Below are 14,621 nucleotides of genomic sequence, written 5' to 3'. Positions count from 1 at the left end.
GGCCTACAATCAAAATATAGAGTGCCAGGTATGGTCCGGATGCAGGCTTAGGGGAGTTGGGCTGTCGGTCCAAAAACCTAATGTTATCTTTGTAACCAGGCTGAGATGAGAGATGGAGAAAATTCTGATATACCTATAGACAAATCCGTTTTTTATTTTTAATTTGGGAAAAAGTTTTTAGTTTTAACTTCAACTATGAAAAATATTTTTTGGATATTATTTTTTAAAAAAGGAGATATAATAAGAATGATTCCATGGGGACTGGGCTTCCTTGGGCTTGGGCCTCTTTTGACTTAGGATTGTCTAGGGTTAGTTTTTCTGCTGTTGGCTTTTGAAATCGTTGTAGTTGAAACATGATAGCATTTGATGAAATAAATATTTATGTTATTGTATTTAGGTAAAAATTGGAAAAGCTGTGCAACGTTTACAGGTCCCAGTGGATGCATGATTAACAGCACACAAAATAAGATAAACTTTTTAGAGGAAAACCCAAACGATTTTCCTTGGCAAGCTCATGCAAAGAAGGCTTGACAAAGCACGCTTTACATAGATGTCTACTACACCAATCTTTTAAGAGTCAACCTGCCAATACCATCCATATTCTAGGCAGTGCGGTTCACCTTATGGCTTTGTTCATTGCCATCCGTCCTATCAATTGCATCCCCTGCTTTTGATTTTGCGATTTGTCATAATAGTCGATTCTACTCATGTCACCTACATCATGCGATACTCTCTCAATTATGCCACTTTCATTATCAATGCTAGGAATTATTTTGCTTGTGTCACTTGTCAGGAAAATATATCAACTTGCCATGTGTCTCATATAGTCATATCAAATGTCTTACAACATAAGATGTCATCTCCCTAATGCGCCACACATCCTCGATCTTAAGCTTTCCTTGATGCCAATGCGTCATATCCTCATACCTGTGGCTGTTATATTCTTATCATCCAACAACAATAGTTTCATCTTTCGCCAATACTAAATGTTGTACCATATTAATCTATATATGCCACCCAGTCTATTGATGTATGTATGGGCATAGGGGTGACAATCTCCACATGATAATGACAACGAGACTTGAAAATGACAAAAAAAAAATTAGGGTGAGTTAGGTGTAATTGTATCCTTATCATGATTGTGTCAACTTATATAACATGCCTAATGATCAGATTTTGTTTAAGTTTGATCACTTAATTCATTTGACCAATTTAACTTATTTAATTAATTGTGTCCGAATGACTATTTTATGAACTGACCTATTTATGACTACTTGAACATATACAAATTATTAATTTTATGATAGAAAATGTTATAGAAAGCATAAACATACACAATTGCTGGGTCCCAAAACATCTCACATTTTCTGCTTTTTATATTTTCCCTAAATTATGAGTCAATTTGCTTCATCAAGTGTCTCTTACTCTTTCTCACATTTATACCTCAGTAAACCTTCTTATTTCACTAGGTGTTTCTTGTTCTTTTTAATATCTTTTTCTATCATATATAGTCCCTACAACCATTTTTCTCTCGTAACTTTATACACTACAATTTTGTGATGTGGTATGACTTTCTTGTTTCTTGTATCATATTCTGGGAGAATAATTGACTTTACCTTAACCGAAAGTTCCTTTTTGCAATCCTCTTGTGCACTCTATTCTTCTTTACTCTTCCAGATCTCTTTTAAACATTTTTAACATAAGTTTTTTCAAACATCTTTAAACAAGGTTCTTTTGCACATCTTCAATCAAAGTTCTTTCAAGCATCTTCAACAAAGGTTCTTCCAAATATCTTCAATCAAAGCTCTCCTATACATCTTAAATTAAAGGTTTAATACCACTTGTTGTGCTAGAAGAATTGTTAATATAAATATATTAATGGAAGAACACAAAAATAAAGCAAACTACATGAGGTTTTAATGTAGCTTGATCGATTATGCTTACCTCCATGAATGAGAGATAATATTTCACTATATAAATATATTAATTAAATAGTACAAAAAATTAAGAATTGTAGCACATGAGATCATATATCATGGAGATATTGAAAATTAATTTAATAAAATTTGATTCAAGGTGAAGATTATTATGAAGTGTCTTAAATTCCTAATTGGAACATATTTCTTTTTATAAAAAAAATATTATATAAAATATTTCTTGAATTTATATGTAATTGTAATTAGATGCTTTAATAAGAAATCTAATTACAATCACATATAAACTTAGGAAATTCAAATATAATATTCTTTTTACAAAAAGAAATATATCCTAAGTAGGAAGTTGAGACACTTCCCAACATAAACATTATTAATTCTTTCCTTTCGTGGAATGCATAGCTCGTGCTATGTGCCAACGCCGCATGACATTTTGCATATAGGTTGCACAAAATTCATAACATGACATTTATACTCACATGCTAGTAAGACACGCCCTCACACTTTATTTGTTTGAGACTTCATGTCATACATTGGAAGTGGTATATCCATTGCCACTTATGTTCTATCACTCTTGAAGAAAGTTATTCCCCCCTTTCTCCCTTAGGAGCTTTTTAGGATTTTTCACATTCTTACATAAGAGATATATAAGTGCTACCATTGAATTTTCTTTAATTATAAAAAATATTGAAAACTATTTCCTCACTTGAAAACTCATTCTCAAGACATCATTTTTGAAGGAAAATATCACTATAAATTTTCTTTGAGTCAAACAACTCGTGTGGTTATTGTGCACATATGTGGATGTCATCCCGAAATCACTACCAAACTAATTAATAACATTGATAGCCAATATTTTCAAAACCAGATTGGTCATTAAATTCTAAAAGTTATTAATTCACACTTCACTAATTAAATGGACAATTTTATTAATTATGATATTAGTATGACATTATAAGAATATATTTGATATATTATTAAAATTAAAAATAAGTGAAAATAAATAAAAAAATGTGTAAAGAATTTAAAAGGTGTAATATTGAAAAGATTTCATATTTTATTTTAGATATTAATAGATTAAAAATGATAAAGATAAATTTGAAGTGTCCTAATATTTCTATTTTTATTAAAGAGTGAAGTATGATATTTATCCAATAGTAAAATAAAATTTTATTATTTGTTATATATTTTGTCGACTTATTATTTTAAATGTTACTACATTATTTTACCAATTTTCTTTCTCTCAATTTATTATGTTACAATACAAGGGTGGATAAAAAATAGTTACAACATTTATCAGGAAGTCTTGTGGGTATAAACAAAATTGAAAAAATCAATAAACGGATCCAAACCCATCAAATTTGATAACAGTGGTTTGATTTTTAAAAATAAAAAAAGTTGGTTCAATTTGCAAATTTTGAAAACCAACCTTATTGATTTGGTTTTTAATTTTCTTGCCTCCTAATTTATATATATATATATATATATATTTGATTATATTAAAGTAATTTATTATTTTATATTATGATCAAATTAATTTTAAATACATTCAATATATCTTCAACATCAAATCTAAGTTGATTTGAGTTAATTTTAAAAACAAATTAGACTTAAATTATAATATAAACTCAAATTAATGGATTTAAGTTAAGTCAAAATTGAATCAAACTAACCTTCAAAGGCTTGGTTTAGTTTTCCGTTTTTCATTTTAAATATGGTCGGTTCAGTTCATTTTTTACTCAAAAACTCATTGAATCGACTTCATTTAGAAGTCTTGTTAGAATTCCTTTAAAGATATTAGTTAATTGTGTGCCCCTTTTAAAAAAAAAAAAAAAAAGGCTCAAGAAAGATCTCATACCATGAAAAAATGATACAACAAAATTGTTAAGATTATTAAGTATAAAGTTAAAATCTATCATATCTAAATTTAGCCAACCTTGAAGGCCTTAAAATTGTTGAAATAAATGCTTTAGAAATAGGTTATAATAGAATCTTTAAGCAAAGAGACGGTGATAAGGAAATATTAGTTGGTGTCACTTTAAAAACCTGAAATCAAATCCAACTCAATTACAACATCGTCGAAAAAAGGATTTTAAACATTATTTTATACATTTCAAAATTTCAAAATGATCTTTTAAATAAAAAATTTATATATATATAATTAATAATTAATTTAGATTAAGGGATACATTTTATTGAATAAAAGCATATATAATTAATAATCCCAATGGGCCCTGGTGGCCACCATTCTTCTCCTTCTACCCTCATGCGCTCACATGCTCCGGCATCACCCTAGTGCTTACCCTTGACAAGGCAGGAGCCAATTATGTTCAGAAAACTTGTAACCCTTAACACTTCTCTTCGTTCCTTTGCCATGCTCTTTCCGAAAGGAAAGGTCTTTTTGTTGGGTGATTCCGAAATATACCATTAATTTTCCCCTTATATATGGAGACGAAAGGGAAGCAAATTTCTCATAATATTTTGGGGAGTTGGGGCCTGCCTTTGAAATTTAGTTTGCTACATTAATGGGTTGTGTTACTCTGCATATATGTATATATACATCCCAATTTGAAAGACGGTTTTATTACATTGAAATGTCAAATTTGAACTGTAAACAGCCCTGAGAAAAAACAGGTTGATCGATCCATTCCCTTAGTGGGCTAATACAGTGGTTCTGGGAAGGCGAGCGGCGTCTCCACTTTTACTATGACCCTGGGACAGGGAATTGCTATGAATTTGGGTGCCTCATCGCCGGGCATCAATACTGGCAAGCTTGGACTTTGATTTTGTTTCCACTTCTGAGAAAAGAAAAAAAATTATCCAAATGTACATGAGCAGTGAATATTATTGTAATGGAGCTTAATTAACAGCCATAATTATATGTACAGAACAAGAGAGAGCTAGGTAGAGAGATATACCGTGTGAGGGGGGACAGATTTGGGGGGTGAATGAGGAATTCGGGATTGAGTATTGGAAGTGTGATCCTCAGTAGAGTGACGGAGGCATCGGAACTTATCCCAGTGAAAGCAGAAAGACATGAGGGCGCTCATGCAGAGTAACATGATAAGTAGCAGTGCTAGACCGACAGGAAACCCTATGACTGGCCGCGACAGAGATACTCCCTCATTCTCCATCTACCTTTCCTTTCTAACTCTCTTCTCTGATCATGGGAATATAATTCAGCAAAGATGTAACTGGAGATCCAGCCATACGGGGTGGTTTGTGAGTGAAGGTGGGTGTTGGGTGGTGGTGACATCCATTTATTGGGTTATGGGAGTAGTGTAGGGAAGTGGTTGGACAAACTTCGTGTTATATACGGAAAGAAAAGAGAGGTTCTAGGGTTCTGGGGTCCTACCTTCATGGTGGTGTCATTGTTGCATTGCCCATAATAACAATCTCTGGACAGTGTGATATTCTTCCCATGTACCTTATAAAACTAGAAGTTAAAGCTTGACAAGAAAACCAGCAAATTAAAGCTAAACAAGACAGCTGGGTGCAGGCTGCTGGGTCCACGGACACTGATTACCTTATGGGGCTTGGGTTGGGTGTATTTGGGCTCAGATTTCTTAGCTATAAGGTCAGCACATGAGTTGGTTTTGCTGCAACAAAATGTCAAAAACTGCACCACTAGATTGAAAGCTACAGAGGAATTGGATAGAGATAAATGGTACAGTTAGGCATAGAAACCATCCAACTACCCCCAATAAATGGATGACTTAGCCACTTCGCCTAGTGTGGGTTCGGGAGAGTCCTTGACAGCTTCCCACTAATTCACTTGCCAACCATGTTGAGTTTCCACTCCATCTGGACACCAAAATAATGCCCCCAAGATTTTAGGCGTCAGGCCTCCTACAATGTCCAACCCGGTCATTACTTATATATGATTTTTCTTCTGATGATAAGCAAGTATCAGGTTAGGCGCCGTCATATCATAAGCGAAAGGTTGAGTCCTGATGGGTAAACCAATGTTGAGAACCGATATTCCTACTAAATCATAGGCCATTAGAGAGAAGGGTAGAAAGAGTACTGGTGGCTAAACGTTCCTCTAGGGCTCTCAGATTTGGATGATAAACTGAATGAGAGGATCCTACTATGTGAAGGTAGTAGCAGAAAGCATTAGAGGTTTCAAGTTCTAACCCTGACACATTTAGATGCTGGAATGTGGAGCAAAAAAAGAGGGAAATACAAAATACAAACAAATAAGATCATATGCAAATAATGGAATCTAATGGCCTATTTGGTGGCACCACCACGTGTTTTCCATAGGAAAGAAAAAAAGTATCAATAGGTATTGTGGCACCCAATGAATCTAGATAAAACATACCAAATCAAACAGTGTTGAAAGACAATTTTGTTTGACCGTCAACAGCTATTGTCCAAACTTTACTGTACTCTGATGCTTCCTCCGCCACACCATGACTGAAAGCAGGGGTCTTCCTCACCGTTGCAATCCACTGGCTTAATGACTCCCATAAGCTCAGCTCTCAAGTACTAGCCTCCTTTTACGACCTTTGTTACTCTGCCATGATCACGGTGTTACGCACGGCCACTTATATGGACCTTACCAAACTCAACCCCTGATTCAATGATTAGGCCAAAGAAAAAATTTGACGTGGAATGAAAACAACACAAGTCAGAAGAGCAAGAATACTAAATCACACAAATGACTTTCCTAATTCTCTTAATTGCTTGTGTGTCACAAGGTGAAAGCATTCAATATTATGCAAAATCAAAGCATTTATCCGTTGAATCTCTTTAGGGAAAGCATTTAGGAAGAGCCATTATTAGTAAGTGATATAGCACTACTCCATTTTCGATGTTTTGTGGCCCCTTAGACTGAGTGGGTTAGAAAAAACCAGCAATACAAGCACCAGCAGATAAGCATTGGGCGATGCCTCTTTGTAGAAACAAATAGCATGATCCTGAGAAAGCCGTGGAGAAGACGTGTAGTAGGTCCCTGGATATGGTTGATGGTGTAACATGTAGAAATTTTTACTTGATACTTGGTTTGAATATAGGTTCCAAAATTTAGGTTATGGTCAGCTTCAACACCCAACTTTGGAAATTGCTTCCAATTCCAATCCACTTCGAGCACAAAGTGGGAGGCGTTATCTTCTGAAACCTAACACAAAATGCCTAGTGGAAGAGAGCCAATGAGAAAGTTGTGCCGGAGGTTTTTAAGGCGTGTGAAATCACAACACACATGTTGCTTTCTTATCTCGTACTCTTGTTGCATAATGAAGACGGCACCACAGTCTCCACCACTTTACACTTCGTGCTCTCACCCTAATTTCTTTCCCATACATTTTTTCACTTTCCATCCATCTTCTCTCTGCCCATAATTTTTGCCTAAATAAAATCAAATTAATGCCTAAAACTCTCACTTATGGTCGGTCCATTTTCCCTGTTATATCTGTCTGCGCGCGTGTGTTCTTTCTTTTTCTTTTTATTGCTCGAAGCAGGGAAGATGATGGCAGGGAAGAAAGGGAAAGTGGAGGAGAGAGAATAAAGGGATTAAAGCTAAGGTCTAGTGAGAGTGTGGGCTTTGATAAAACTTGGTTCACCAAGAAGGGCCCAACTCGTGTTTTTAGTGTTGAATTGGGCTCAGGCTTGGGCCCCCTCAGCCAACCGTTTATTATTTTAAGGCAAGGCCCACGTCTCTGCTCAGCTGATTGAATGGGACGTTTCATTCAATTGGAGAAGGCGGGGGAAAGGAAAACGAAAATAAAATATTAGGGCTTTTTAATTGTAATTGCAGGGTTGCGAGAAAGACAGGGAAAAGAGCAGAGAAGAAAAGAAAATTGCGGGTTTTCGTAATGAAATGCAAGCAATGAGAGAGGAAGTTTGTCAATGCTCACATTCTATGAAGGATCAAGAATGGGCATTGCAGAGGGCTTTCGCATTCGCCTCGAAGGTTTTCTTAACTGGTATTTGCCTTTTTGTTCTTGGTTTGTGCCCATGATTTCCAATGACGTACAAATTCAAGAAACAAGTCCAATGATGTTGCCAACACTTTTTTAAGTCGTTATATTATCTTATAGTTGAATGATCTCATTTTAAAAAATTTTTTTTTTTCATTTTGCATTTTTTAATTTGTTCCGTGCTTTGAAAAAAAAAATATATATATCTTTTTATGTGCCTTGGGGGCTTCCTCAAAATATGCTTAGCCCATGCTAATAGTTCAAGACTTTCAAGTAGTATCTAATTTTAACAAAACAAGTGGAGGCAACGAATCTCCTTTAGAAGATTTGTATGTCTTGGAAATTCATGAATTGAGATATTTGGTCTTATGGAAGTTAAGAAATGCAATTGAGAATGTTGGAAGGTTGGCTAAGAAGGTTGAATATTATGGGATTATTTGCCTGCCCAGTGCTATGCTGAAGAAGCTTAACTCAGCAGGGTGTACAAGGCTCATAGGCACCTTTTTGGTATTTCTAATATCTAAGATTGAGTATGATTGGATTTGGCATGAGTCATGACAAATAGACATAGTGTCCCCATAACCCCACCACTATAGAATAAGGTGGAGGAAAATGATAAGTGTACTTTTTTATACAAAAGAAAATTCCAAAAAATATGTAAGTTATAGGAAGCTTCTAACATGGTTATCCACTCCCAAAAGTAACTGCAACATTGAACACTCAATATGAGTTGAATTTGGGCATCCTTCAATTTTTCCCAACATACTTGTGTCAACATGACATGACATGGGTATGGGATCCTTGTTGGACACTCTAATTTTATTTTGGGTGTGGCTATTTGATTTTTTTATTGATATCCTTTTATTCTTTCAACTTTTTTTAAGAATAATTACATTAGAGAAGAAGAAGAGTTAGCTGAAAAGTGAATTTTTTGTAAGAATATTTAGGAATTAGAGGAAAAAAGGGATTAAAGGGAAAAATGAGTGCTTTAAAAAGGATATCTTCACTTCCAATTGATTTTTAATTAAATTTTATTTTACTTTGTTCTATCCCACTACCCAATTTTTTGGATCTTTTTAGCCAAGTCCCTATATCCTAAAATTTGAGTTGTGAAGGATCAAACACTTTGACACATACCTGCATCCGACACTCATACCCCAGCTTATGTAACGTAGCATTTGGGTGAAAAGTTAATCCAAATAGCATTCTTAGGAGTTGGGACTGCTTATGTGTTTCTTAATCAGAAAATATCTCATGCTGTAATTTAATGTTCAATGTTTGTTAGGTATAAAATGGCAGAATGGCAAGGTATAGTTTTTAGTTGTTGGTATCATTTCTTACTGCATCTGCTGATTTGATTCCTCTTAATTTACCCAAGTGCCTGAATTAACTCTATTTAAGCATACTTGAATCTAGTAGAGATTCCTAGTTTTAGACTTGCTATGTATAGGTTAAGTTTCTCCAAGAATTTTTTTTTATTCTGCTTAAGTCTCATTAAGTTGAACTTTGCTTAATGAGAGGGATGATTATGGTGTGGGGTTACAAAAGGCTATAACGAGTGGGTGGGAGAGGTTTAACAAAAGGGTTGGGTTTAAGGTAAGAAATGGTAGGAGGGTGAAATTTTGAAAGGATAAGTGGTGTGGTGATGAGTCCTTGGAGAAGGTCTTTCCTAGGTTGTTTTCTATACCCTCTACAAAAGATGTTTGGTCGATCAATTGTGGGAGCAAAGTGGCAAGGGAGGTTGTTGGAATCCTCTGTTCACAAGACAGAATAATGATTGGGAGTTAGGAGAGGTGGAAGCTCTTTTTAGGAGATTTCAAGGACTTGTGATTAGAAGGGATATAGAGGACACCATGGTTTTGTGGGTTTTAAAGACTGACAAATTTATAGTTAAATCCCTTTATGCTTCCTTAACAAGTTGTAGAGTGAAAATTACGGTTTTCATTCGATGTCGTGTGAAACCCTTAGGTTCCAATGAAAATTAGCATTTTTTGTTTAGGAATCTTCTTTGGGTAAAATTTTGATTTTGGATAAGCTGAAAAGGCAAGGTTAGAGGTTGTTGAGTAGGTCTTGTTTGTGTAAAGGTGGGGAAGAACTAGTGGATCATATCCTCCTTCATTGTTCTAAAGCAGTAATGCTATGACAGATAATTTATGCTCTATTTGGGGTTCAATGGCCAACGTTATCCTCAGTCAAGGACGCCCTTCTAAGCTAGCATGGATCCCTTGTTAGGAAGAAGAGGAAGAAAGTGTGGAGAGCAGCTCTTTTGCGTTTATTTTGGACTATATGGAAGGAGAAAAACAAAAGGGTCTTTGAAAATATCGAAGATATGGATCAAGCAATTAAACAATCTTTTATGTACATTTTTTGGGAATGGGTTAGGCTGCACATAGGAGAGGATTCCTTGTTTATGCTGAATTTTATTAACTGATTGTACTCTTAAGTAAGGGTTTTTTTTTTATCAGATTAAGTAAGGGTTTTTTGTGCTCCCTCTATCTCTTTTAGCTTTTGGCACCTCGTATACCGTGTATACTTTTGTGCACCCTTTTGAAAACTCTTTTAATATAATTATTCTTTACCTATAAAAAAAATAAATCAAAATTAAACTTTGCTTAGTGGCTTTTTGGCTTGGTTATGGGCTCAGCCTCAGGCAAAGTTGGGACTATGTTCTTTTGTTAATTTTTATGATACTAGTTTCACTTCACAACTGCATCATCACAAAATATTTCATTCCAAAAATGCTTGATAACCAATTAAGTATTTTTTGTATGATATGTAATAACTTGTCTTGATTGTAGCTAACAAAGTAACTTTGATAGTTAAGCTATTCAAGGACGAGGCAAGTAGAGTCCTCTGATGAAGCTCACTCCCTGGTTGCAAGCTGTCAGTTCACCTCATATGTGAGCTAAGGTAATTCAGTCCATGGATTCATTTATTTGTTTTAGAAAAGAAAGTTCATTGATTTGCCACCTTGACCTGACCTAGTTAAAAAAGAAATTGTTGGTTCCTCCCCAGATCATCAACCCTTCTTAGCTGAACATTTCCAGAGAATCAATTTTTGTACATTGCGATTTCTTACTTTCCTCTTCCCCTTCCACTCCATACTCTATACACACTTTCACAAGCTAGCTCATGATGAATAGATCAAATAGTGCTATGCCTTTGGATTGCTTAATCTGTTTATGGTAACCTTCATCTTTGAACTCTTGATACATCTCAACAATGTGGCAATTAACGTTGACCAATTTACAGTACTTTTTACTCTTATTGATATAACCATTGAGTCATTATTTGTATCCTCAATGAAGATATAAGAATCAACATAGGGTGCGGATGACCCTAAAGATATATTTGTCTGTATGTATTGCCATTTGGGTGCATCCTCTTTATGGAAATGTCTTAGCATCTTCTTGGATCATGTGTGGAAATGTATTAGCTTCTTCCTATTTTTGGGAGCTTTATGTAGCATTTATGCTGATTAGTTACTTTTTCAAAAACTTGGGTCATCTGTTTGGTCATGTCAAAACGTTCTCAACAATCAGAGCAACAAAAGTGAGGTCAGGATATCGATGCCACTCTCACCTTTCCATTGAAGCAGGAATGGGGAAAAGCATGGTGGGACACAGGAAAGTGATCCAACAATAAGAAGAATGACCAGCATATGTTCTAGTCAGCCAAGGATTTTTGGCTTGCAATGTTTTTGCACACTATAATACATGAAAAAGGTTTAATATTGCCTGCTGGTTGAACAGCCAAGGATTTTAGGAGCATGTTTGATTTCTTTGACGTGATATTGTCCTCTTGGCTTAAGCTGAATTTCTTCATAAACTCATTATGTTTTAGTTTAGAACACTATGTTCTTCCATTGCAACTTGTACTCTCTATATGTTTTATCCTAGAACCTGTTCTCTGGGCTAATGATCCTTACAGAATTGGATTCAGGTGCCTGGAAGCTGTGTACAAATATAATCTCCATTTGGAACTTTCATTTCCACAATTGAACATTGGCATATGTTTCATCAGTTCTGTTAAACCCTCGTCCAGAGTAAAAGGAAGTCATGTTGCTATAAGAAGTGCGGGTCATCATAGGCTAGACGATTCTGTTGTTGGGGCCAAAAGGAATCCTGTCTTGTTCAGATGTCCCACGAGGGATCATCATAATATGTTAAGAAAATCTATAGGAGAGCCAAGAACTCTAGTCAAACAGGCTGCGAAAGTCATCAACAGAGGATATGGAAAAACAAAATCTGAGTTAAACTGTAAGAAGTGCATTCATTTCTGGCTCAGATGCATTGATGGATTCCAACTAGAGCAGTCTGATGTCATGAGCAACTGCAATGTTTTGATTGACAGATGGTCGTCTTGCTGATACAAGATGAAGATTTATCTTACCATTATATTTAACATTCTATTTGATATTTGATGAAGAATGATTGTTTGTAGAAACAGCAAACCCCACTTGTATTTGTCTCAACATTGTTGTGGAGCCTTATATCATATTTTTTGTAAAATATAAATTCATGATTTGCTTTTTCGCAGTCCCATCTGTCTAATCTTGTAGGAGAATAACTTTAGCTATGAGGAGTCATTTAAAATTCGATTTCTAGTGTTCTCTTTATCAACTACAAACAACACAAGCACTTCGTTGCCAAAACAGTTTCTACCTGGATTAAATGTGAACTCTGCTTAGGTAAATAGAATAATTAGGAAAAAGGAATTGCGTAAAATTCCCAATCACAGAAAAATGGTGAATGGGTGAAAATTTTCCTTTTGTTGGGTATGTGACCAAAACAACCTTGAATTAATAAACAATCTCCAATTGATACAGATACCACAAAAATTGGTTGTGAGATGAGAGATGGCCCCAGTGAAATAGAAACCACTTATTCATTCAGTAAGACAAAAATTACTACAGCCTGTCACTTGTAAAGCTCATTGAAAAACTAAAATACAGAGATTTGGCAAGTGAAGCTTCACCCCCGACTTGTTCCTTCTTCTGCCCTTCCCTTCTTTCATTCTACAGACACCTTCCTCCATACCCTGCATTTCTAAATAATGCTTGCTTTAGTTCCTCAGAACTTACCATTGTTCTCTTCTCCAATTCCTGTCACATGATAAAAATTGTTGAAGATAACATTAATTCATCAGTGTGTGACACCAAAAAACAAAATCAGAAAAAATAAAAAATTATGAATATGTACCTCTGAGCAAGAAGCTTGCATTGAGAAATCATTGAAACAACTAATAACACACTGTTGAATCTCAAGTCCTAATGCTTCCAGGGTATTTACTGTAGATAGTAACAATCCTGGCTTCCCTGCACAGCAAATTTCTATCCGGGTATCCATGTTTCTTCTTTCCACATCAAACTGCACATTTGGGGAAACATATAAGAATCGAAAATCTTGTTTGAGTTTCAAGGGGTTTACTGAGTGCTACAGAAACCATACCTTAGGCGAATTTCTGACCATGATTTCATTTGGTTTTAAGTCCTTGAATATGCCCAGCAAGTTCAACTGACTGGAGTCCACTTCATTTTCTTCCTGCAGATTGTTGATTCTCTCTAATAGCTCCTTCATGTAATCTATGGTATCTCCAAGTATAGATGTCCTGTCCATCTGTTAGAAGAGCAATGAACCAGCAAATTATTCCTAGTCCTCCATGTATACAGGCATAGACATTATATTTCTAATTGAGTGGTAGGCAAATTCAAATAACCAAACAACTCAAGATCAGTGATTGATTACCTTGCTAATTTTGGGGACAACAGATCTTAGCATTGAAAGCCGGTCATTCAATCGCTTCCTGCGCCTTCTCTCAGCCATTAGATTCTTGGAAGGTTGCCCTTCCACCTTCTTGGTCCGCTTATTCTTTACCTCGTTACATACGCCCACGTTGAAAACTGGAAATTCAGTGGATTGAATTGGCTCCACTTTACAAGTAGCTTGAAGCCCCATGTTGTGGAGATCGACCCCAGGGTGAACTGCAGGTTCCTCCTCCTCCATCATCGGAAATGGATAATCTTCTTGAGTTGGAAATGGGGGTGTATCTTGCTTTGTGTAGGAGGAATCGGTAACCTGGGGTGTGGAGAATTCATCTCCAAATGGGCTGTACATTTCATTGAATGAGTAACCGAACCCTGGTTCAATAGGTCCGGAGAATGCTTCGAAGGAAGAGTTTGGAAGAAAAGTAACTGGGTTTTCATCAAAACGATAATCAAAACCCCAGCCATGTGAGAAGAACTCATTCATTCCTGTAGGAATGGTTTCCCAAGGGTCTCCTCTTAGAGCGAGTAACTCCTCCAAGAAGCCATGTTCATTCACCTCCATCTTCCTCTCTCTCTCTCTCCCTCTCTCTACAGAAGTTAGAGAATACTAATCCAAGAAGATAGCCTGGATAAGAAGCTGCACAAAGGGCAAGTATATATAGGAACAGGGATAAAAGGGTTGTTCATGATTGCTGTGTATTAAAATATATGATGATGTCGTTTTGATTAGCTCCCTAGAGCCTAAGGCCAAAGACTAAAATGGTATCCGCCCTTTTCATCTCTCTGGGTGTGGACTGTGGTGGGTGATTTCATGTCATTTTCACCGAAATCTGCAATCAAACAAACAATATATTTTAATTTCCCCCCTACTCTGAAAACTTTGACTCATACATCAGTCTGAACGGAAAAGGATGGACTCAGCATCATAGACCCTGTCAGGTTCTTTGTATGAATGATTCCTGCCATTCTAATTCCCACATCTACACTAACTTTGCTGAG

General features: G+C 35.7%; 1 protein-coding gene and 1 long non-coding RNA gene across 4 annotated transcripts; one reads left to right on the top strand and one right to left on the bottom strand.

The window, feature by feature from the left end:
• The first annotated feature begins 6,971 nt into the window (after nt 1-6,971).
• LOC117906506 lies at nt 6,972-12,101 on the top strand. Of its 3 annotated transcripts, none has more exons than XR_004649848.1 (3): nt 6,972-7,861; nt 10,654-10,765; nt 11,786-12,101. It is a non-coding gene; the product is annotated as an uncharacterized LOC117906506 (long non-coding RNA). The 3 variants fall into 3 exon arrangements; XR_004649847.1 differs by having other exon boundaries at nt 6,988-7,861; nt 10,680-10,765; XR_004649846.1 differs by having other exon boundaries at nt 6,988-7,861; nt 10,675-10,765.
• A 555-nt stretch (nt 12,102-12,656) lies between these two features.
• LOC117906109 (transcription factor bHLH93-like) lies at nt 12,657-14,279 on the bottom strand. The gene is made up of 4 exons (XM_034819059.1): nt 13,603-14,279; nt 13,306-13,473; nt 13,057-13,224; nt 12,657-12,959 (listed from the first exon to the last, which is right to left on the bottom strand). Exons 1-4 carry the CDS (start codon nt 14,182-14,184, stop codon nt 12,873-12,875), a joined length of 1,005 nt encoding a protein of 334 aa, XP_034674950.1. The 5' UTR covers nt 14,185-14,279; the 3' UTR covers nt 12,657-12,872.
• Nucleotides 14,280-14,621: the final 342 nt, after the last annotated feature.

This window comes from Vitis riparia, chromosome 18 (genome assembly GCF_004353265.1).
Source record: "Vitis riparia cultivar Riparia Gloire de Montpellier isolate 1030 chromosome 18, EGFV_Vit.rip_1.0, whole genome shotgun sequence".
Lineage (NCBI taxonomy): Eukaryota > Viridiplantae > Streptophyta > Magnoliopsida > Vitales > Vitaceae > Vitis > Vitis riparia.
Note: the sequence above shows the minus strand (reverse complement) of the source record. Positions and strands in the feature narration are given on the sequence as shown.